Below are 23,683 nucleotides of genomic sequence, written 5' to 3' on the forward strand. Positions count from 1 at the left end.
CGGCCCGGACTCTCCGCGCACGGATTAGGAAAAAAAAAAAAAAAACAAAAAAAAAAAACCCAACAAAAAAAACCCAAAACCCCGCATCCCCTTTCCCGCTGCTCTGTAGGACATTTCCTCCGCCGCGGGGCCGCGCCGTGCGGGAAGCACCGGCTCCTCGAGGGACAGGGAAGCGGCGCGGAGGTCCCGCACCGCGGGCCGGCCCCGGGGCGAGAGCGAGCGCCCGCACGCCCGGGGCCGCGGAGCAGGAGCCGCGGGGGGCTCCGGCGGGGGCACGGTGCGGCCCCTTCCCGGCGGGACCCTGCCCGGGGGCCCCGGCCCAGCCCCGGCTGCCGGCGTCGGGTCCGCCCCCGCGGCCGCGGCGCGGAGGGGCCGCGCTCCGCCCCCGCCTCCTCCCCGCGCAACTTCCCCGAGCCGCGGGGGCGCGCACAGGCGCGGGCGCGCCGAGCCCAGCCGAGCCGCACCGCACCGCGCCCGCAGGGCCCCCGGCCGCCTCCCCCCCCCCCCCCTCCCGCACCCCGCCGCGCATGGGGCGCGCAGCCTCCGCGGGCGCAGCCGAGGCGCCGGCCGCCCGTCCCCGGGCACGCCCGCCCCGCCGCTGAGGATGGAGAGCTGAGGCGGTGAGCCCCGGCGGGGCCGGGCCGGGCCGGGCCGGGAGACGCGACGATGTGGATGCGACGGCTCCCGGGAAGCAGGTAGGGCCGGGGCGCGGAGCCCCGCGGAGCCCCGCGGAGGGAGTGCGGGCAGCGCTTCCCGCCTCCGCCCGCCCGCCCGCGCTCGGGGAGCGGCCGGCGGAGTTAAACAATGAACTTAACGCGGGGGGGCGGGGGGAGCGGGGCCGGTGCCCGGCGGGGCAGCGGGGGTCCCCCCGCGTGGGGGGGGGGGGGGGAGTGCGGGGGGAGATGGATCGGGAATTGCGAAGCCGGGGGGGACGGAGGCGAAGTGTTACGTAACGCGTTGCCGTTACCGCGGCGGAGGGGCCCGAGTCTGGGCGCTCCCGCGGTGCCGTGTGCGGGGAGCGGCGGGGGGCAGGCGGGCGCCCGGCCCCGCAACGCCCCGCAGCCCTGCCCGGTCTCTGCCTTGCGAGCCTGTCTCGGTGGGATGCGTTTGGAGCGGCAGCGTGCGAGGCAAGTGGGAGGGTAAGGGAGGAGGCTGTGCTGCTGCGGGGGTCGCGGACCGCTCCTCTCCCCCCGCGCCGGGTTTTTGTAATGAAAAAGTCCTGGTTTGGAGCGGGAGGGGGGCTGGTGCGGGGCAGGGGGTCACACCCTGCCGCCCACCCAGGCCTCGCCGCTGCCCAGCGGGACGGTGCGTCGGGTGCCCGGCCGCGTCCCGCCGGCAGCGTGTGGGGGGGTCTGGCCGCGTCCCCCCGGCTGCGTGGGGGGGGGGGGGGGTCTGGCCGCGTCCCCCCGGCTGCGTGGGGGGGGGTCTCGCCGCGTCCCCCCGGCAGCGTGTGGGGGGGTCTCGCCGCGTCCCCCCGGCAGCGTGTGGGGGGGTCTCGCCGCGTACCTCCGGCAGCGCCGGGGGGTCTTGCCGCGTCCCCCTGGCAGTGTGGGGGATCTCACCATGTCCCCCCGGCTGCGTGGGGGGTCTCGGTGCTCCAGCGAGGGGTTCCAGGGTGAGGGGTCCCAGGATGAGGGGTCCCGCAGCTCGCACCGGGCCTGTGGCCACCCCCCAGGGAGCAGGACTGGGCGTCCTGGCGAGTTGCGGGGCGATGGGTGGACGCAGCCCCGCATCAGCTGAACCCCGCACAGCTCTCGGGGAGCCCGTCAGCTCCCGTGGATGCGGCTTTGGGGGCGTGGGAGGCGGGCAGGGGTCCCCGAAGGCGGCGGGCGGGGAGCCGGTGATGCCAGAGGCCTTTGCCCCCCACCCTTGGCAGTCGCTGGGGGCTTTGTCCCCCTGCCTGAACCTGGGACGGAGCCCTGGGGCTGAGGCTTGAGCTGAGGTTTTGTCTGTGCCGGAGCTGGCGGAGGCCCTCGGCTTTTGCTTCTCACACTCGCCTGTGCCGTGCGGCAAATTCCGGAGGCACATGGCCAGCGAACTCCCGACGGGCCCGGCCGATGCGCCCGGGCGGCCCGGGAACGCGAGCACCTTCGCGCTGCCACGGGAGACGTCCGTCCGCCCGTCCGTCCTTCCGCCTGCCGAGCACGCGCTGCGGCGTGGTGGGAAGGACGGAGTCTCCGGGGAGTCTGCGGTGATGTGGTGACCTTAGGGATGGCTCCCAGGGACGGCGCCCGCGGTGTTTCTGAGGGTGCCTGGCGTTTGGGTCTGCTCCGTGGCAGCTCGGAGCCCGGCGGAGCTGGAGGGCTGTTTCCCGAGGCTGGAGCCAGCAGAAGACTGAGCTGGGAAACAGAGGACGCCCTCTGCTTTTTTATTTTTGTGAAGAGTTTAGCAGTGAGAACAGGAGCCTTCCGGTCGCTTCCCTCCTCGGTTCGCCGTGCGAATTGCTTTGCTGTGTGTCCTGGATCCTCAGCGCCAGGCTGTCCTCTGCACCACCTCATCAGCTTCCAGTCCCTCCGTGTTTTATTTTTAATAAGAGATAACTTTACTGCTAACCTTGCCTGCTGCTCTCGCTCCTCTCTAACTCTAATTGCTTCTGGCTTTATTTCTGACATTTCCCATGTCATTTCCCCTCATTTTCTTGAAGACTGCTAGAAAAATAGCTCCAAGAGAAGCAGCAGACCTTTCCAGCGCCCGTTTCAGCCCCGGCAGTCTCTGCCTGGAGCCACTGCCTGGTGCAGGGAGACGGAACCTCACTGCTCCGCTCACGCCGGACCTCGCCGGCCAGCCCTGCTCCTAAGCTGGGAGGGGCAAGACCCCCAAGCCCGCGTCGCTCGGGATTGTCCTGCCCTGTCCTTCGTGGAGGGGAGCTCGCGGCTCCCCCGGCTGCGCAGCGTCACCCCTCGCAGCCCCCGCGCCGTCCCGGGGATGCTCCGGCTGCGCCCGGCCCTTCGCGGGCTCCGCGGTTTGGGGGGACGGCGGCCGCCCGGCCGCCTCCCCGACGGGCACCGACGTCCGCGCCTGCGTCACTGCCCGCGCTGCAGCGAGCCGTCTGCCTGGCGGCGGCCGGGGGCTTCCCCTCCCTCGCGGCGGACGCGAGGTGCTAAACCAGCCGCCGCGGTTCTTACAGCGTTTAGCTCCGGAGTGATTTGCGGTACGAGTACAAATACCATTTGCGATTTCTTCTCGTTGCATCAAACAACTCGTTAAGAGCATACATCCCCGCACACTGGCACTGAGGAAACTTTATGGGCCTTGTAGTCACTGCCAAAGCAAACGCTTTCTGTGGATTTCACTCATCAGGTTCACGCTGTCAAATGTAGATTCAGCCGCTCGTCAAAGATGCAAGCCTTGCAGTCTGGCAAGTAATGAGAGCAGCGAGCAGTGGGAGTTAATGGCCTCCGCTGAGGAGCCCTTACTCATCCCGCATCCACGCAGGGGCTGAGCTGGCTGCTCCTGGGTGAATTGATTGCCACGGAAATTCATCTCGTGTCACCAGCTATGATACTTAACAGCCACAATAATGCTTGAATAAACTGCACTTTTATGCCGCGGTCCGTACCTCCTCGCCGGCAGCGATTCGAGCGGCGCTGGTCTTCAGCAGCCTCTTCCCCGTAGCGTGAATAATTGTTGTAATAACGCCGGAGCCGTCGCCGCCGCGGCGTCTCGGGCAGGGTGACGGCTGGGGGCTGCCGTGGGGGCTGGGGGCTGCCCCGCGTCGCCTGCCGGGGCGCGGGACGCGCGAGCTGCCCGGCGTCGGAGCACTGCGGCTCGGCTTCGCTTTACGTAACGGTCGCCTGCCGAAAGGGAGGGATGGCCGATTCTCCTGCCGAGCCCAGCCTGCAACTGGGGCCAGCACCAGGTGGAGAGCAGCTCTCCGCGTGGCCCGAAAGCCTGGTTTCTACCTTTCCTCACCCAAACCTGGCCCGCGAGGGCTCCCAGCGCAGCGTATTTACGTTTGTGGCTGTGTGTGCGTATGCAGGGCGGCGGTGAGCCGGAGAGCGGCTTCGCGCGACGGCTCCGTGGGGTGTGAATAATCCATATGGCTTCCAACAGGTCTGAGGTTCATTATGGAAATGTATGCATGCCCAAGCCTTTAAATATAGCTAATAGGAGAAGGACCGGGAGGAAGGATTACGGGAATCAATATGCTGAGCCGGAGGAGCGGGAGCTGCTCTGCTCCGTGTCCGTTCTTCGTGACGAGGGGCCGGTGGTGACGAGGGGAGTTACAGCAGCTCAGGCCCAACGGAGTTTGGGTTTGAGACCAAAACTCTTCCAGCGGGGTAGCTCCTGGAAGCCAGGGGTGTTGGGTGGGATCAGCGGGGAGGATCTTTCTCCCCCTCGTTTTAAAGGAAAGGGGTTTTCCCTGCCTCCCCACGCTGGAGGGTAGCGCTGGGAGGGGGATCCCGGCCAAGCCCGGCGGTCGCCGTGGGTTTTTGGGGGGACGCTCCTGAAGCTGCCGCTGGGGCCCTGCTTCACCTTGGGTACACGGTTTTCATCAGATTGAATTTTTTCACTGGAATAACATAAAACTCTGGACCTGAACTGCCTCCTTAAAAATGGAATTCGAGTTGGTATGAATATTTCCTGTGGCTCTTACTGGGACCCGCACCTACAGACTTTGATAGCTTACATAATTTTCTGTGATGGAGATATATTTCATCTAATTTCACTTTGAAATGCATTGATTAAATCAGAACTGCTGGGAGATTTAAACTGAGTCTCTGTGGCCTGAACTTAACCGTGGGAGGTTTACCTGCCTTCATCCTTCAACGTTAATTTGGTTTTATGAAGATTCCCCGTGAAATGAGGTTTTGTCTGCCACTGGATTGCTGCTGCTTGCTGGGTTTATCGGCTCCTTTCCCTGGCCCCGGCGGCTCAGCGAGCAGGAGCTGTGCTAAAGCCCCTTTCAGCGCGGCGCTGGGTGCCTTTGCGTGGGGGGACGCGGCGGGGACGCCGCGGGGACCGATGGGCGTCACTCCCCGGTGCCGCTCGCGCGGGGTGCGCAGGCGGGAGGCGAAGCACCGGGCGATGCCGGGCGCGATGCTCGCGGGGCGAGGGGGAGACCCGCGGCGCTGGCCCCGAGCGCGGGAGGATGCGTCCTCTCGGCAGTGCCGAGTGATTCAGCCTTGCTGGTACCAAGCAACAGCGATAAAAGGGAGAGAAATCCGGCTCGGCTGGAGGTGGATGAGCAGTTGCATGGAAATGAGCAGGGACAGGGTCAGCCAGCGCCGAGCGCGCCGGGGCAGGAGGCCGAAGCAGCGCCGGGGCTCAGCCGGGGTCCTTCCCGGCAGAGCAGCGGGTCGCACATCCCCGGCGAGGCCTTTGAGCCTGGCTCTGGTTTTCTGTCCGCGACCACTGACCGCCTTGGGGCCAGCGGCCCGCGGAAGTTTGGTGGCAGAGACTTCCCCAGCTCTGCGCCAGCTCCTGCGCCCTCCAGCTTCGTTGGCAGCCCTGGGGAAATTCCATGGACTTAAAAAAAAGATAAAAGAAAAGAGAGAGAAAAAAATGAATCTCATCATTCATAAAGTGTTCATTTTCAACTCTGCTCTGCAAAATGTCTCAATGTGACTTGGAAATGATGTGTGGGCAGGAGGTATTCTTTAACATGCGATGGTTTGGGTTGAAATTTCTGCTGAAGGTCTCTCCCGGCAGCTCTGCTTCCCTGGCAGCGTTGTTGCATCCCCGGCAGCGCTGTGTCCGTTCTGCGGGCGCCTGCCGATACGTCCCAGCGGGCGATGCAGCCCGTGTGCTGCTCATCCCGCTCGCCCCATCCCGCTGGTGCTGTGGGACCCGAAGCCCTTCCCTAGCGCTGCGTCTCGTGGGAAGCCCTGGCTGGAGCGAGCAGCGGGAGCAGCTCCCCGGCTCCTGGTGACGAAGAGGACTGGCAGCGCGCGGGGCCAGCACCTCGGTTGCGGATCTGCTGGGAGCCCCGGGGTGAAGCCGTCCGTGGGACGAGGCTTGGCCCTGGCAGAGCGGGGAGGTGGGAGCGGCGAAGCCTTCTTCTGCCTGGCTGGGGTGCGAGCGCTGCAAACCCCCTTGGCTTCCAAACGGAGGCCGAGTAAAAGCTGCTCGAGGAGCAACGCGTGATCTGGGAGCAGTGACGTGCTTCCCGCGAGAGAAATACAAGTCTGGACCCTTGAGGTGGAAAAACTGGAGCTTGCTGGGGTGTGCGTGTCCTCAGGCGAGAGGAGCGAGGGGCTGGGGATGTGCTGGCGTGGGGGGTGACCCTGTGCCTGGGGACACCGGCAGAGCAGCACACACGGTGCAAGGGACGGCACCGTTCCGTGCGGGGATGCGGTTTTGTGGAGTTTAGCGGTGACCTGGCAGGGATCGGACCGTGAGGGGCTTTGGCTGTGCCTCCCTTTCCGCAGCATCCCGGGGCGTTCCGGCGAATCTCCACGTGGTACCGGCCGTGGCTGGTGGCCCTGTGAGTGGGACACGTGGCTGCGTGACGCTGGCTTGGGAGCTGCGCAAAGCTCGTCGGCGTGGGAGCGCGGAGGGCTCGGCGCTCAGCAGGCAGCGCTCGAGGCTCCGTTAAGAGCGAACGGAGCTAATTGATGTTGCCACTTGACTGCGTGTCGTTCAGGTTAAAGACATGGCGAGGTCGAGGGGGAGCCGGGGTTTGCCCCCCCGGGATTTGCCTGCCCGGCGAGCCGTCCCTGCCGCGCGTGCGTCGTCCTCGGGGACGCGTTCCGGTAATTGCCGGCGTCCCGCGCGTGACCCCGGCCCCGCTCCCGGTGCCTGCGATAGCATCGCTGCCTCCGTCTGCAGGACTCGAGTAATGAGGCGTCAGTTAATTGACATGGATTAGGACATCCACTTAAGTACCCACCGAAACGTGGGTGATTAATGCCGGGCGCCGAGGCCACGTGGCCGCGGTCCCGCCGGGAGCGTCGTCCGGCGCTGCCTCTCCCCGGCAGAAGCCGAAGCCGGGCAGAGCCCGCAGCGCCTGGGCGTTGTGCAGGGAAAGCGCTGCCATTTCGGGTGCTGGCGGGCGGGATTTTAAAAAGAGCTCCCAGGACAAATAAACTCATTTTCTACAAGTAGTTGCCTTTCATAGGTTTTCTGATGAAGTCTTCTCTGGGCAGGGTGTTTCTTGGCTTCGTGACAGGCTTTCTGCTCCTTTAGTGTCCTCCGAAGTGAAATATTCAGGACTTATCCTGGGTTCCCATCACAGTGACGTGTTCTCTGGCAAAATCAATTTCGCTAATTTTGATGGATGAGGATGGAAGCGTTTCTTATGAGCAGTTCCTTGGGGACCTTCTCTCGGGCGTCTGGTGGGAAGGGACAGGATTCCACGTTCTTCCCTTCCGTCCTTCCTAAGGTCCGCACTGGCGTGGCCGCTGGCACGCGGGGCCGGTGCGATGCTGTGGGAGATGCAATGGAGTGCGGAGGTTTGCAGAAAGCGGCGAGGGACGCGGGAGGTCTCCCGTCACCGGCGCTCTGCCTGGCACAGACCTGCGTCTCTCCCGTGGAGATAACGCTTTGAAAAGTTTAATCGCTCCCGCAAAGGGGATTTTTTTTTGTGTTAATGAGATGCAAAGCGCAGCGCTATCTGACTCACTGGCAATTAGGCTCCGGAGGGTGCGTGCCCACAAACGGCGCGGTGTTTTCCAGGCGCCCGGAGCGCGCGGTGACTCACCTTCACCTTGACCCGGCGGATCTGGCTCCCGCGGCTGCCGAGCGGGACGGCCGGCGAGCTGCCCGGCTGCTGGACGCCTGGCGAGGCGGCCGCGGCACGGAGAGCTGCTCGTCTCGGGGGAAAATGAAGTGTTCAGTGCTAAAAGGGGATTTAAACCTCTGTATGAAAGGGTCAAGAGGCTTTGCCCCTGGTTCTGTTCTCGCTGCCTTCCCTTTCTATTTTGGTTTGGCTCTTTTCCTGTTTTTGGGGCCGTTCTCTCTTCTCCAAGCTGTGAGCCTTCTCCAGCTGCGGGATGTCCCCGCCGCAGCGCCTGGCTCGGAGCTGGGGGGGCCGGGAGCTCCCCAGCACCGCGCCGGAGCCTTGGCCGGGCGATGCCGTGCCCCGCTCCCCAGCCCTCGTGCCTTTGCTTTATCCAGGCTTTCCTATCGACGTTTCGCACCTTCAAAGAGTGCTCTGCTGCTTCTGTTTTTTTTTCATTTGATTGTATTTCTTGCTCCATAAAAGCCATCTGTCTACCTGTCTGCTTTTAGAGGCTTCATTTCTCTCATCTTCTCCATTTCTGTAAGAGTTGCTGGAACTTTTGAAATTCTTTATGCTTCCCCTGTGTTCGTCCCCGTGCACGGCCGCTGAGGCTCCAGGCTGGGCATCCCTGGGCTGCCGGGGACTTCCAGGAGAAAGCCGGGCTGGGGTCTTGGTTACTGCGGTGTGAGTCGAGAGCCGCTCTGCTGGGAGACCCCGGTGCCCGAACGCAGCCCCGGCTCGGTCGGATGCCCCGGGGGCCGCGCAGCCCCTGCGGACACCCAGCCCTGCGCCCGTCATCCGGGCGTTTCTGGCGGGGTCGGTGCCTGTCTGGGAGCTCTTTGGGAGATCGTCATTACAAGTCCCACTGGAAGACATTCTCTCCTTGGGTATTTCCGCGGCGGTCGTGTTTCCCGTTGATGCGGGTGCCCCGGCAGGCAGAGCGCTGGGGCCCGACGTGCGGCTCCTGCGAAGCCATCTTGCGTTACAGCAATGCAGCAGACCTAGCTTAATTATTTTGTTTTAAAGCTCATTAGGCCGCTACTTTATACGTACTGAGCTAACTTATCTTATTTTTTTAGATCAAAGCGTTTCCTGCGTACGTTGTAATGATGCGCTTGAGCACATTAATTCAGAAAATAAGATAAGCGCTCGGGTCATCTACCAGTGAGGCGGTGGTGTTGAAGGGCGGTGTAAGCAATGGCTTGTACCATGGTCTTCCTCGCTGTGGGTCCCTTCGGAGCCGGAGGGCTGGGTTGAAATGGTCGCTATCGCTTGAAATCACTGCACCGTTGTGGATGTGGGCTGCAGAGGAGGAAAAGCCCTCAGCAGTCCCTTCCCCTCGGCAGCGTGGGGGCTTTACGTGGGCTCGGTGGAAGCGGGGGGTGTTCTCTGCTCTGTGGTGGTGGTGGGAGAGGGTCAGCGCGGTCCCACACGCCTCCCGGGGAGGGCTTAGGCAGTAAAGACTGGGAAGGATTTTGTGGTGCACGGGAGGTGATGGACTACACGAGGAGGTATAGACGGAAGCTAAAATAAGGGGATAAACCCCCTAATTTCCTGAGGTTTGTGGGATTTTTTTAGTGTCACCGAGGGTGGAGCTGGAGGCTGTGACTCTTCAACGAGATTTCAGGTGGATTTGGAAATCTGAGAGAAACGTCCCAGCAAGTTGTGTCTGCGCTGAAGCTGCCGCGGCCGCCTGCCCCCCAGCGCTGGTGCAGAACTCGGGGGGGACGAGTGACACGAGCGGGTGACAGGTGCGGGTTTGGGCTGCGAAGCCAGCGCTCACAAGCCCCCTTTATCCGGCGGGACAAAAGCCGAGTGTTATTTCCGACGGTTCGATGAAATGCCCCAGTGTCCGGCCTCGCCGCGCTAAATGCGCGCAGTGTTTGCCGGCTGGGTTTGCCGAGCGGCGGCGGGGGAAGCGGCGGCCGCGCCGTGCCGTGCCCGCCGGAGGGGATGCTCCAGGGTACCGGGGGCTGAGCCGTCCCCCCGGGAAGCGCCCGGCCGCGGCAGAGCCAGCGTGACCCCCGTCCCCTGCCCGCAGCGCGGGGGCAGGCAGCGCGGGCAGCGCGGGGCGGCTTGCCCCCGAGCCCTGCGTCGCGACGTCTGGCGGGTGAAGCCGCAGCCCGCTGGGTCTTGCCGGGGGAGCCAGACCGCGCGGGGAGCTCCTTCTGCCGGAGTGGCGGCGGGTGAATCACCCAGCTCCGGGTTTTGGCGCAGAAATTTGCTGAAGACGTTTCTCTGTCTGAAGGCACACGCCGACTTCTGGGCTCCCCGCCCCCGGCGCTTGCAGATCCGATTTGAAATAATCCCGCAAGACCTGGGAAAACTCTGCAGCAGATGTTGTGTCCCTTCCAGAGCCCGTCGATCGAGGCTGGCCATCTTGGACGACAGTTGCCCACTCGCCGTGTTGGCTGAGCATCCTCAGACCAGCTGCGGGTGCCGAGCACCCCGTAGTGCTGTCGGCAGCTTTATAAATGTTTAAAAATGACAGCTGGACTTGATGATCTTGGAGATTTTTTCCAACGTTAGTGATTCTGTGAATCTACGGAAATGGGAAATGCACCTGAAACCCAGGGCTGAAGTTTGGCTCCGCTTTGGCAGCGCCTCGGCACATGGCTGCCGTGGAGCAAATCTCCTTTTGCCTTTGCAGCAGTGCCACGTGTGCCTCTTGTCTCTGTTTTCTCCTTTTTTCTCTTCCTCGTGTTGCTCTGCAAGACCCGCCTGGCCGCGGTGCTGTGCAGCCTGCTGTGGGTGACGCTGCTTGGGCAGGGGGTTGGGCTGGGTGACCCCCAGCGGGCCCTGCCAACCCCAACCGTGCTGTGATTCTGTGAAGACCGCGCCGCTCGTGACAGTGTGGGACGCGCTGGGGGGGTCCCACACCGGCGGGCTCCGGCAGCAGCCCCGCGCGGCCGCGCTTGGGGCTTTGCCCTTTCTCTGCCTCGGGCGAAGGACGGGACCCAAGGCGGCAGCAGCCGGGGCCGCGGCACGGCTGCGCCAGATCTGCTCTCTGACAGCCTTGGCAGGGTCTGCGCCTACCGCATCAGCACATTGGCGGTACCGCTGGGTATTAATTATGCCTTCCGCACTCGTGGCTATTCAAATGTTAAAATTGTTTATTTGCAGCTGGGTGAGCTCAAGACAGAGGCAGCAAAGCGAGCGGGTCCCCTCCGCCGCGGCCGGCCTCCTGCCCCGCTCCCCGCCCCGGGATGGGGCTCCCCAGGGGCAGGCAGGGACGGCTCCGGCCGCTCCGTCTGTGTGGGGACGACCCGCTGCTCCCCAGCCCCGGCCGACCGCTTTCCGCCCGGTTTTCCTGGGGAAATGGGTGCCGTCTGCCTGGCCGCGGAAGCGTGGTGGTGAGGATTCAGCCTATTTCACCCTCTGCTGATTCCCCGCCGTGATAAATCCCAGCCCCTCCGCCGCAGGAAGCGGTGTTGGTTTAATTACTTGTGGGTAGAAGGGGGAGAGCAGAGGAACTTAGGACTTGTTTTAAATATCACTTTTATTAGTAGGTAATCCTGAAGCTCAGTTCTGTAATACAGATAGGTAGTGATGTGGCACATTTAATTTACCTAGGTGCTACTGTGTGTCAGCTTTTGTGCCTTAATTCCCAGTCCCAGCTTTAAGGAGCCATATATTCTGAAATTTATAATCATCTTGGAAGAAGTCGTGGCTGCAGCCGGCGCTGTGAGAAGGCAGTCCCCCGCTCCGGTTGGGTCTGGGACTTGTCCCGGAGCAAAGCATCGCTTAGGAGAGGGGTGCTGGGGTCAGCGGTGCCCGCAGCCCTGTGCCTCCGGTGCCAGCGCCCGGGGGAGCGGGGCGGGATGCGGTGGGCGCTGAGCTGGATGCGCTGCCGGGATGGTCCACGGGTCGCCTGCTGAGACCGTGGCATCGCTTGCCACGTGCCTTTTGGCACCCATCCGTGCTGCCCGCGCACCGGCCTGGGCTGCTTCCTCCCTCCCAGCCCCGGCGAGGGTCCCGGCGTGAGACGGTGATGCTCGATTTCCATGGCGATGGCTGGTGGTGTCACGTCAAAGGACAGCCGCTGCACTGCAGGGATGGTTGGCAGGAGCGCGGGGCTGGGGGAGAGCGGCTGCGGCAGGCGCCGGGGCTGCAGTCCCCACCTCGCCGAGGACGCGCGGCTGCGGGCCAGGCATCTGCTCCTGCCACCGAAACTTTCCCCTCTTCCTCTTGCTCCAGCGTGAAAGTCACCCGCCGAGATGCTGCGGGCTCGGTCTTTCCCCGGCCGCGGGTTCCTGCAGATGCTCTCACGGCGTGTCAGGCTCCGAGCGCCTGTGTAGGACACGCAGCCATGCTGCCAAGGGTGCTTCTCCCAGAGTGTGGCGCCTGCTTTCCTGCCGTCTCTTGCCTGGGATGAGCAAGCATCGCCCTGTCCCTCCGGCCGCGGCTCCTGCTCGCAGTCCGAGCATCCACCGGAATATTTTTCTCTCTGCCTCCCTCGGTGTTTGGAGATACGAAATGCTCAGAGTCCGTAAATCATCCCAACAAGGACATAACCTTGATTCCCTGTGCAGTACCAATAGATTACCTAACAGAAGGCGTGAAATGGAAGAATGGCTCCATTTGTATAATTCTGCATTAAAAATCAGCCTATTCTGCATTTAATGCTGCCTCTGAAGTGTCTCCGCAGTCAGGGGAGAAAGGGGCCGGTGTTCGAGAGCAAACAAGTACCTTGTGGAAGGGACGCAAACAGGCACCTCTCGCGGGCGCTGCCCGGGGGTTCGCGCTCGAGCGAGCCCTCTGCGGCCGCGGGAAGCGGGTGACGTGCGGGCGGCTCGCAGCTCTGCGTTCTGCAGTTTGCCGGAGCCGCTCGGTGGCCGTGACCCCAGTTCGTCGCTCGGACAGATGACCGGGCTCGGGGGTTTCTGGGCGCGGCGGGTCGCCTGGTTTTGCGGCCGCTGGATTAACCCATCCATGGCATCGGGGGCTCCCTGGGGGTCCCCGGGGCCGAGGGGTTTCTCCTCTCGCGCGTCGGCCGTGCTGGGTGTTCATCCCTTCCCTTCCTGCATGTGGGGCTCCAAGGCAGCATCCCGACTGGAGCATCTCTCCTCCGAGGAGAGGCTGAGGGAGCTGGGCTTGTTCAGCCTGGAGAAGAGAAGGCTGAGAGGGGACCTTAGAAATGCCTCTAAATATCTGCAGGGTGGGGGTCAGGAGGACGGGGCCAGACTCTTTGCAGTGGTGCCCAGCGACAGGACAAGGGGCAACGGGCACAAACTGAAGCAGAGGAAGCTCCAGCTGAACCCGAGGAAGAACTTCTTCCCTCTGAGGGTGATGGAGCCCTGGAACAGGCTGCCCAGAGGGGCTGTGGAGTCTCCTTCTCTGGAGATATTCAAGACCCGCCTGGACAAAGTCCTCTACAGCCTGCACTGGGTGACCCTGCTTCGGCAGGAGGGTTGGACTGGGTGACCCACAGAGGTCCCTTCCAACCCCGACCATTCTGTGATTCTGTGACGTGGCCTCGGGCTTCGCAGGCTCCAGAGCTGCAGGAATTATAGACCCAGGCGTCGCGGCGCGTTGGCCGCTTCCCTGGAAGCCGTGGCTCTCACCGGGGCGCGGCGTGAGAAGTAGCCTGGCACCGCGGTGCTGCCGGCCCCGGGCTCGGGGAGGTCTCGCTGCCGTCGTGCTGCCGGACCCTTGCACTCCTGCGGCCGGGAGTGCTCGTGCCGGGCTGCCGCGGCTGCGAAGCGGCAGCGGGTTTGGGACCGCGGCCGGGCTGCCTTTCCCAGGCCGCTGCTCCACGTGTCGATAAGGTGATCCCAGGACAGGGATCATCTTGCGTTCTCAGCTCTGCCGCCAATCCGAGGTCGCTAATTACCAAAGCGTTTCTCTTGCGTGCGCTCAGGGGCTGCTGGCTGTGGATGGAGCTTCGTCGGGGTGGGAGGGATTCGCTTGGCTTCGTGGTGGGAAGGAGCTGGAGGTGCTTTCCTGGTGGGAAGGAGCTGGAGGTGCATCGCCACGCTGGCCCCGGGTGTGGAACCGCCATGGCAGCCTCTTCCCCCCAGCAAAGTTTGTGGTGATGACCCACAGAGGTCCCTTCCAACCCCTACTATTCTGTGATTCTGTGATTCTGTGGTGGGCTCACGTCCTCCGGCCACCTTGAATCACAGAATCACAGAATGGTAGGGGTTGGCAGGGACCTCTGTGGGTCATCTAGTCCAACCCTCCTGCAGAAGCAGGGTCACCTACAGCAGGCTGTAGAGGACCTTGTCCAGGCGGGTCTGGAATATCTCCAGAGAAGGAGACTCCACAGCCTCCCTGGGCAGCCTGGGCCAGGGCTCCGGCACCCTCAGAGGGAAGAAGTTCTTCCTCGGGTTCAGCTGGAGCTTCCTCTGCTCCAGTTTGTGCCCGTTGCCCCTTGTCCTGTTGCTGGGCACCACTGGAAAGAGTCTGGCCCCGTCCTCCTGACCCCCACCCTGCAGATATTTGTAAGTATACATTAGGTCTCTCTCTTCAGTGCTGACTTAAGTTAACTAGTCCTCCTCTTCCAAGCAAACGGCTGCATCTGGAAGGACTTGAGAAGGGGTTTTCGTGCTGGGGAGAGTTCTGGAACGTGTCCGTAGGGTGGGATGGCTGCGATGGCTCCGTCGGAGATGCCCTCAGTGCCGGTGCCTCCATTGCCGTGCAGACAGCCGTTGGCTGGGCTGGGCTCAGCAAAGCAGCCCTGGAGCGCTCGGCGCGTGTGATCCCTGCAATCATCCGAGCAGCTCCCCTGAAATCTGCTCCGTTCTGCTGGCGAAGCGCGGGTGGATGTTTGTGGGAGCTTCCCTTGCTGTGTGCGAGCGCGGCCGCCCTTCCGTCCGTTAAGCCGCGGGAGCGGATTTGCGGTTTGCGGGAGCAAAGGCTGCGGATGAGGAGGGCAAGGAAGGGATTTCATCTGCTCAAAGATCTCTGCTGATGGTTTCTTTTCTTAACCCAGTTTCTGTTTTGTTGAATTTCACCTTGACTTTGAGAAGTATTTTGTGTTAACATTCCCATTCACCTCCAAGATGGGGAAAGAAATAGCAGGGAAATTGCCCATGCTCCCCATCTCTCCTGGCAGTGGAAGATAAGTTGTGTTTTTTGGGGGGAGCCATGAAGGATCAAAACCCCGGTTTCCAGAGGGAGCAGCGAGCAGCCCGATCGCAGCCCTGCCTGGTGTAGCCCTCCAGCCCACCGCGTGGCCCCAGCCGGGGCTGGGTGCGGGCCCCGGAGCCGGGTCCGACCGATTCATCCCCGTCCCCGCGATACATCGAGAAGGGAGGTCCCCTCTGAGCGTGGCAGGCGAGTTGCTCCCCGCGCTGCGAGCAGGGAGGGTTCCTCTTGCCCCAGCTCTCCGGCCGGTGAGGGGCGGCTGGAGGAGGGTTTGTGCCGTTTGGTGACCCGGCAGAGCTCAGACGTCCTCCCAACAGCGGTGGCTTTCTGCTGGTGCCTGCCGAGAGGCGAGCGGATCACAGAATCACAGAATAGTAGGGGTTGGAAGGGACCTATGTGGGTCATCCAGTCCAACCCTCCTGCTGAAGCAGGGTCACCTACAGCAGGCTGCACAGGACCTTGTCCAGGCGGGTCTGGAATATCTCCAGAGAAGGAGACTCCACAACCTCCCTGGGCAGCCTGGGCCAGGGCTCTGTCACCCTCAGAGGGAAGAAGTTCTTCCTCATGTTCAGACGGAACTTCCTGTGCCTCAGTTTGTGCCCATTGCCCCTTGTCCTGTCGCTGGGCACCACTGAAAAGAGCTTGGCCCCGTCCTCCTGACCCCCACCCTGCAGATATTTATCGGCTCCCCTGCCCGTTTCGGCGATGGGTGGGCAGAGGCATGGCGACGGCGTGTCGGGAGCCGCGGGCTGCGTGGGACAGCCCAGGTTCCTTGGGGCAAACCCAAGGTGGCAGGACCTCCAGGCTGGACGTGTCCCTGCGCCCTGGGCTGCCCTGGGGACACGTCTCTCGCCGCCAGCTTCGGCAGGGTGCCGCAGGGGGAGGTCAGGGTGGTCCCGCGATGGAGCCCGCGGCCCATGGCTGCCGCCGGCCCCGCCACGCGCTGCCGCATCCCCGCCGCCGCGCCGAGCACATCGCGCTGCGTTGCCTAGACAACAGCAACTCCTACACGCTGCTATTTATTCTGAAGGACACTTGCTCTTATCTGTTTTTGCAAAGCCCTCAGAAGATTGCATGCCAGGCAAAATTCCTCCGAGGTAACCGGGCTCGCTGCTGCCGTCCCACAAGCCGCCTCCTGGGGCCCTGCCAGCCGGCGGGGTGGCCGCGAGGACGCTCGTGGGGTGACAGCTCCTTGGCCGGCGTCGCTCGGAGGGACGCGGGCGGGAGGGCGAGCCGTGCTGTCCCCGGGGCAGGCTGGGGTGCTGCTGGGGCTCTGCCTGCCTGGGCTGCCCCGTACGAGCCGCGCGACCCCGCCGTGTCCCTCCCCGTCACCGCAGGGACGCGGGGAGCGAAGCCAGGAGCGAGGGACACCCGCGCGGTTGGGTGCCGGCCGGCGCTGCCTGCCCGTGCTCGGGCACGACCCAGGTGAAGCCGGGGGCTGCGTTTCCCCCCGTGTCCTCCTGATGTTGCGGCGATGCTCGGGCAGGTCCTGTGCGGGAGCGAAACCCCCGCGAGCTCGGGGCTGCCGTCACTGCAGCGTGAGAATGTCACGAGCAAGCAGGAGGAAACGGGAAGAGGGGGGAAAAACCAATCTGTTTTTCTTACCTCCGGGTACGGAGGACTGGCGTTTTGTCTTTGAGCAGCTTCCACGCCGCGGCCGGGGTTGAGCGAGCACCACGTCTGGGCTGGGCGCGTCTTCCCTCGCCCTGTTGGGTGGCTGTCGTTGGAAGGGCACCGTGTGCGCGGCCTGGGGGGACGTCTGGGTGCGAGGGGTGGTGCCTGGGCTGGGCGCAGCACCGGGGGGTGCCCGGCACCTCTCCGTCCTCGCAAGGAGACGTTTCAGGTGGCGTCAGGGAGTCGGGCAGAGGCTGAGAGCCAGCCCAGTGTGCTGCTGGAGCTGGGTGTGCTGGTGGACGACAAGTTGACCATGAGCCAGCAGCGTGCCCTGGCTGCCAAGAAGGCCAGTGGGATCCTGGGGTGCATCAAGAAGAGTGTGGCCAGCAGGTCTGCTCTGCCCTAGTGAGGCCCCATCTGCAGTGCTGTGTCCAGTTCTGGGCTCCCCAGTTCCAGAAAGATGAGGAGCTACTGGAGAGAGTCCAGTGCAGGGCTACAAGGATGAGGAGGGGACTGGAGCATCTCTCCTCCGAGGAGAGGCTGAGGGAGCTGGGCTTGTTCAGCCTGGAGAAGAGAAGGCTGCGAGGGGACCTTCGAAATGCCTCTAAATATCTGCAGGGTGGGGGTCAGGAGGACGGGGCCAGACTCTTTCCAGTGGTGCCCAGCGACAGGACAAGGGGCAACGGGCACAAACTGAAGCCTGGGAAGTTCCAGCTGAACCTGAGGAAGAACTTCTTCCCTCTGAGGGTGACGGAGCCCTGGCCCAGGCTGCCCAGGGAGGCTGTGGAGTCTTCTTCTCTGGAGATATTCCAGCCCCGCCTGGACGCGGTGCTGTGCCCCCTGCTCTGGGTGACCCTGCTTGGGCAGGGGGTTGGGCTGGGTGACCCCCAGAGGGCCCTGCCAACCCCTGCCATGCTGTGATTCTGTGACCGCGAGCATTGCGAGGGTGAAGCCGTGTTTAAGCTCTTGCTGGCAGCTGGAGCTCCCGGCTCCTCGCCGGTGGGGACGGGCTGGTGGCTGTGGCACCGCCGAGGCGCGGCACGCGGGGGATGCTCTGCGTGCTGCCACCGCTCTGCCAGCCTCCAAGAACAACCACACCGACGTGTGTTGAGCGGTTTGGTGTGTTTCGAAGCCTTGAAATCCTTCCTCCCCCAGCCTGAACTATTTTGGTTTATGTTGTCTGTTTCTGGCTCTTCCCTTTCTCCTTCTGCACTCTTTCCCTGCATCGCCTTATTCCTCCCCAAAATAAATGCTGTTACGCTTTGAAAAAATGCCCAATTAGGAAAAAAGAGAGATCCTCTGAGCAGAAAAAGACTGTGCCTGAGAGTATCCAGGTCAGCTCCTTTAGCTTCATTTGCTCACGCATGGGGGGAGTGTACAAATGCTTCTGTCAAGCAGATGCACATTGTGTAGTGCTACCAAGCACTCCACGGGCGCAGCGCTGCGGAGGATTCGGCTGTTTGGCCGTGTAGGGCGCTCATTAACTCCTGCTGAGTTCGACAAAAGTCTTTCTTGTGTAAAAGCTCAGTAAAATGGAGTAAAGATTTTGGGCCTAATGATTTTGGTTTTTTTTTTTCTGGAAAAACCCAAGAAAAAATTGAGTATCGGGCATTTTCTTACCGTGAAACACCATGGGGTAGCATCTTGGGGGAAGACGCGGGTGGAGCGGAACCTGGCAAGGTGCAGTGTCCCTGAGGAAGGGAGAGGGCTTTGGCGTGACCTGGCCCGATGGGCGCACGTTACAGCAAAGCAAAGCTCCGAATGCTGAGCCTGCCGACAGCGCAGCGTCATTCCCACCTACTCCGGGAAGGAGAGCGCAGTGAAGGGGGCAGCTCGTCCTTCCCTGCTAGGTCAGGGGCTTCGCGCCCGGCAAGGCCCCGTGCCGCGGGGTCAGGGTGCCGTGCTCGGCAGGGGGGATGCTGCGGCGTGGGCAGCCCCCCCAGTACGGGGTGGGTTACACGTGGTAACGCCGGAGTCGGCAGACTCTGCTGCTTCAGCCCATTGAGGGATTGGAACTGCCACCCTCGGTGGGCTCGGTCCTTGTACCTCGGCTTGGAAAGCTGGGGAGCAGGGGCTGGGCTCCCCGGTACCCCTGCGGCTTGGAGACCCCGGAGCAAAGGCTCTCGGCGCTCCGCTTGTGCCGTCTGCTGCAGATAATTCATCTGAAACGGCGGAGTTCGGGCAGCACAGCCGCTTGCTCAGGGCATCTCGTGGTAGAGCCCCTCCTCGGGCCATTCCCAGAGTTCCCAGACCCACCGAAAAGCAGCAAACTTGCCTGTTCGGATGGGGGTCCTTGATCTGCCATGTTCATGGGGGTGGGTTTGGCGGTGGGAGGAGGGTGGGGAAGGGGTGCAGGGTGCCCCGTGATGCCGTTTCGGGGGGCCCTGTCTGAAGCACGGTGGGAGGACAATGGCACTGCTTTCCCGTGCTGCCCAGAGGGGGTTTCGGGGAGCCGGGGCGTGCCGTGCCGGGAGGGAGCGCGGGGTTGCCCCTCTGCCTTGCTAACACGGTCGCTCTCTGCCCGCAGGTCAGGTTGCCCGCTCGGAAGCCATGCTTGGATTTTAATAGCCATGTTCCACCTAGCCATGGACCTCGCCAGCTGCCAGCCCCCCGCCAGCGGTGCCGGGGGGAGGCTCTCGCCGCGGCCGGCGCTCCGGCACAGACTGTCCCGCGGCGCGCTGTGGGGCGCGGGGAGCGGGGAGGAGCTGCGGCACCCCGGACCCCCCTGGACCTGCACCCCTGTGCCACCCCCGCAGAGACCCCGCTCCCGCCGGCCGCCCCCCGCCGCCCCGCTGCCCGCCGGCCGCCCCCCACGCCGCCCGCGCTCCCGGAGGGGCCGACGGCACCTGCGCGGCCGCGTCTTCGCCCCGCGGGACGGGCGGACCACGCCGCTGCCCGAGGTCATCGTCTGGGGCCCCACGGACGAGGAGGACTCCCTGGAGAGCAGCACGCTGCCCGGCGCCTTCGCCACCACCGCTGCCACCACCACCGCCGCCGCGACAACCGCCACCGCCGCCGCCACCACCGCCGCCGCCACGCCGCCCCGCGCGCCCCCCAGCACCCCGGCCCCCGCGCCCGGTGGGGACGTGCCCCGCAGCAGCCCCGGCCGCACCAGCACCGCCGAGCCGGCTGCCGGCCACAGCAGCGGCGGCAAGGATGCTCGCCCACCGCGTGGGCTGGGAGACAGCACAGGTAGGGTCTGCCGGGGGGCCGGGGCGGCGGCGGGTGGCTCGGGAGGGCTGGGGGTCCTGGGGCTGGGGGGGTCCCTGCGGCGCGAGCTTCCCTGGCGGCAGCACCGCCCGGGACGGAGATAAACGCGTGATGTTAAACGAGAGCAGTCGTGGGGCGAGCGGCGGCTCTGATTCACCGCTTCGATCCGAGGCGTTTCCCGGCGCCTTGCTGTGTTTTGCCCGTTAGCCCATCTCCTGTAATCGTGTGTAGCGCGGCGCTCGGGCACGGCGGTGCGTTCCCCCAGCGCTGTCTGCTGCGTGGACATGGATGGGAAAGCTGCTTCAGATTTATCTCAAATTATATTTGTTATTGCCAGTATTAAACTGTGGGATACCGTTGTATAGTTTACAGAATTTATTCACTGTGCATCGACTGCTTTTAGCCCACAGTGATTTTCTAGTCGAATCGAAAAAGGGTTTTATAGCCTAATCTTAATCCCAATTAATTTATCTAGCCTGCCCTGCTTGGTAGAAGAGACAAGCCAGCCATAATGTTGTTCCTGACTTAAAGGAGTTATTTATAGCGGTGAAAAAACTCCCAACCTACGCACTTTGTAAAAAAACGCTGGGTGAATTAGCAAGGGAGTATCGATACTGACTGCCGGCGTGAGCTGCTCGCTGCACGGCCAGAGCTTCAGCCTCGGGTCCCCAGGCCGGCCCCGCTCGGCCCCGGTGGCATCGTCCCGCCCGGGTGCTCCCTGCGCAGCACGAGGGAGGGTGGCTCCCGGCACGTGCCCGTGCTCTGCAGCGTCTTGGAGTCGGCGGCCTCGTGTAGGCGAGGACGAGCCGCCGGTGCTGCCGCGTGCCCTCGGTGCTGCCGCGTGCCCTCGGTGCTGCCGCCAGTGCCAACGTGTGCCCTCGGTGCTGCCGCGTGCCCTCGGTGCTGCCGTGTGCCCTCAGTGCTGCCATGTGCCCTCGGTGCTGCCGTATGCCGCCGGTGCTGCCGCCAGTGCCAACGTGTGCCCTCAGTGCTGCCGCGTGCCCTCGGTGCTGCCATGTGCAGCCGGTGCTGCCGCCAGTGCCAACGTGTGCCCTCGGTGCTGCCGTATGCCCTCGGTGCTGCCATGTGCCGCCAGTGCTGCCGCCAGTGCCAACGTGTGCCCTCGGTGCTGCCATGTGCTGCCGGTGCCAACATGTGCCCTCAGTGCTGCCGCGTGCCCTCGGTGCTGCCATGTGCCGCCGGTACTGCCGCCAGTGCCAACGTGTGCCCTTGGTGCTGCCGTGTGCCCTCGGTGCTGCCGTGTGCCGCCGGTGCTGCCGTGTGCCCTCGGTGCCGCTGGTGCCGCCGTGTGCCACCATCGCTGCTCTCTCTGGCCGGCCGATCGGCACCGAGCTGCAACCCCGAGCCTCTGCGTCCCGGCAGCCTCCCGGGACCCGGCTGCTTTAATCTGCCGGCTCTTAGCTCTCATTAGGAGCTTTTTCCGGGATCGGAGTTTTTGCTAATTAACTTCTTTTCTCTGAGTGTTGAACGCGATAAACTCCTTCCCGGTGCTAACGGACCCTTTTGATCTCAGCCCGTCCACCCTAAATTGAAAAGTGCCTGAGCTCCGGATCTGCTTCTCCTCCCGCCGCCGGTGCTGGGCTCCCAGGGGAGCTCCCGGTGCGGGGTCCAGGGCCCTGCGGCACCTCGGGATGGCGTTTCAGGCGCCGTCCCATGCCCCAGCCGTGCTGTTACAGACTCACAGAATCACAGCATGTTCGGGGCTGGGAGGGCCCTCTGTGGGTCCCCCAGCCCAACCCCCTGCCCAAGCAGGGTCACCCAGAGCAGGGGGCACAGCACCGCGTCCAGGCGGGGCTGGAATATCTCCAGAGAAGGAGACTCCACAGCCTCCCTGGGCAACCTGGGCCAGGGCTCCGGCACCCTCAGAGGGAAGAAGTTCTTCCTCGGGTTCAGCTGGAGCTTCCTCTGCTCCAGTTTGTGCCCGTTGCCCCTTGTCCTGTCACTGGGCACCACTGGAAAGAGTCTGGCCCCGTCCTCCTGACCCCCACCCTGCAGATATTTAGAGGCATTTCTAAGGTCCCCTCTCAGCCTTCTCTTCTCCAGGCTGAACAAGCCCAGCTCCCTCAGCCTCTCCTCCTAGGAGAGATGCTCCAGTCCCCTCCTCATCCTCGCAGCCCTGTGCTGGGCTCTCTCCAGTAGCTCTGCGAGCGGCGGGGCTGCGTTCGTCAAGCCCTGCTCCTCGCTGCTGTGTGAGCTTCCGCGGCTGGGAGCGTTTGTTCTCTGCGGGGAAGAACATAGGGCTACAGCTGAGGGTGAGGTGACTCGGCTGTACGTGGTGGGTGCCTCAGCGAGCACTGCGCGTCCCCGTCGTGTACGGCGCCGCGCGTCGCGGTCGGAGCCCGAGGCAGGCGGCCGGGGCGGGCGATGCCGCTCTCGCAGCCTGTGGCCCTGCAGCCTCCCCTGGCAGCACCCGAGGGAGCCGGGGCCGTGCCGGGAGCCGGCCGAGCGGCCGCAGGGCTCCCGCAGCGAGCGGACCCGCCTGCCCGCACGCCAGCGGCACCCCCGGTCCGTCGGATCGGGTGCTGGCGAAGGTGCTGCTTCCCCGTGCCCCTGCTTCCCCCTGTGCGCTGCCGAAAGGGACCTGCACGTGGGTGCCCGGTGATGCCAGCGGACGGGGGGTCCCTGGGGCATGCACGGGGTGGGGACACTTCGGTGAAGGCGGCAGCGCTCGCTTAGATGAGCAGTGAGAGCGATCCTGCTCGAGTAGATCTTCCTCTCGCCCCACTCCTCCTCGCTGAGAAAAGTGAGGGGAAAAAAGCCAGAAACAACGTCTCCCTGACTCACCAGCAGCGAAAAAAAGCTGGAAAAAAATTCCCCTGGAACAGCAAATAGTCTGCTGGTGGCAGGAGCGAAGGCAGCCGGGTGATTTTGTACTGTCCAGAAAAGAAGGGGCGGCTGGCGGGTGCCAGTGTGGCTTGGCGGGCGCTGCCGTGGCTTGGCGGGTGCTGCCGTGGCTTGGCGGGTGCTGGCGTGGCTTGGCGGGTGCTGCCGTGGCTTGGCGGGTGCTGCCGTGGCTTGATGGGTGCTGCCGTGGCTTGGTGGGCGCTGCCGTGGCTTGGTGGGTGCCGGCGTGCGGGGGTCCTTTCAGGGAACCCGCAGCTCAGGTGCGCTTGTCCCGGTGCCACCTCGGCGGCTCGGCGCCTGGCAGAGTGCTGACGGCAGTCAGATGGGGACGCAATATGTTCACCCAGGCGTAGTTTATGCTTATGCTTTTCAAAAATGTGCTTCCTCTTTCGGGGGCTGTCACAATCGTTTTGTGGTGGAGCACGGGAAGAGAGGAATCATTGAAATTCCAGCGCGCTGCGAGCGGCAGGGGCTGTGCGGAGCTTTGGCCGGGGCGGCCGCGCGGGTGCTGTCCGTGCGGGCTGGGCTCTCTGCCGCGGTGCAGCGTCCTCCGGTGCTGCGGGCTCAGCCGGAAGAAAGGAGAAGAGAGAAGGATGAATCGGAGACTGGCGGAGCGAAGGCATGAACTGCGCTCGCTGGGTTGTCTGAGGCTCTCCTTTCCGTATTATTAGAATAAAGCTGTCTTTAATTAAACTTCTAAGTGCTTTAGAAGGCAGAAGACTTTGTGCTGTCTGCTGCCCTTAATGGTGGTTTGATCACCGGCACGCAGCGCGTCCGGCATCGTGCTCTGCGAGCAGCGTGCTGGAGAAGGAGCCGGTGCCGAGGGCAGCCCCCTCCCCGGCGCTGGGCGCCCGGTTTGCCGGCCGGGGCTGCGTGGGTGCTGGCGTGGGCACCCACCATGCCGGCAGCCGGAGCCCAGCTCACGGTGTGCCCAGCCCGCGCTCCGCTCCCTCCCCGCCGCTGGCCAGGGCCGTATCGGCATAAATAATAATAAAGAGACCTTCGCTTCCCCGCTGGGAGGTGGCCCTGCCTTGAAGAACAGGGTGCGGGAGAGAGGGCGCTGGATGCAAGGAGATAGCGGATGCGAGAGGCTTCAAAGGAATTAATTAAAGATAAAATGTGTTTAGAAGAAGACCCTGGGCGGTCGGGACGGAGCCGCCTCTTTGATCCGCCGTGCAGAGGCGTGGGCAGCCGTCGCAGCGGGGACGGCGAGGGGGCTGCACAGCGTCTCCTGCGCCAGCG

General features: G+C 63.8%; 1 protein-coding gene across 1 annotated transcript in view; it reads left to right on the forward strand.

The window, feature by feature from the left end:
- The first annotated feature begins 558 nt into the window (after positions 1 to 558).
- Positions 559 to 23,683, forward strand: part of AJAP1 (adherens junctions associated protein 1) — a 44,539-nt gene continuing 21,414 nt past the window's right edge. The window contains exons 1-2 of the mRNA XM_075437546.1: positions 559 to 695; positions 18,894 to 19,558. Coding sequence (XP_075293661.1) covers positions 667 to 695; positions 18,894 to 19,558 — 694 coding nt within the window. The 5' untranslated portion in view covers positions 559 to 666. The remainder of the gene's footprint in view (positions 696 to 18,893; positions 19,559 to 23,683) is intronic.

This window comes from Opisthocomus hoazin, chromosome 16, assembly GCF_030867145.1.
Source record: "Opisthocomus hoazin isolate bOpiHoa1 chromosome 16, bOpiHoa1.hap1, whole genome shotgun sequence".
NCBI classification, from domain to species: Eukaryota; Metazoa; Chordata; class Aves; order Opisthocomiformes; family Opisthocomidae; genus Opisthocomus; species Opisthocomus hoazin.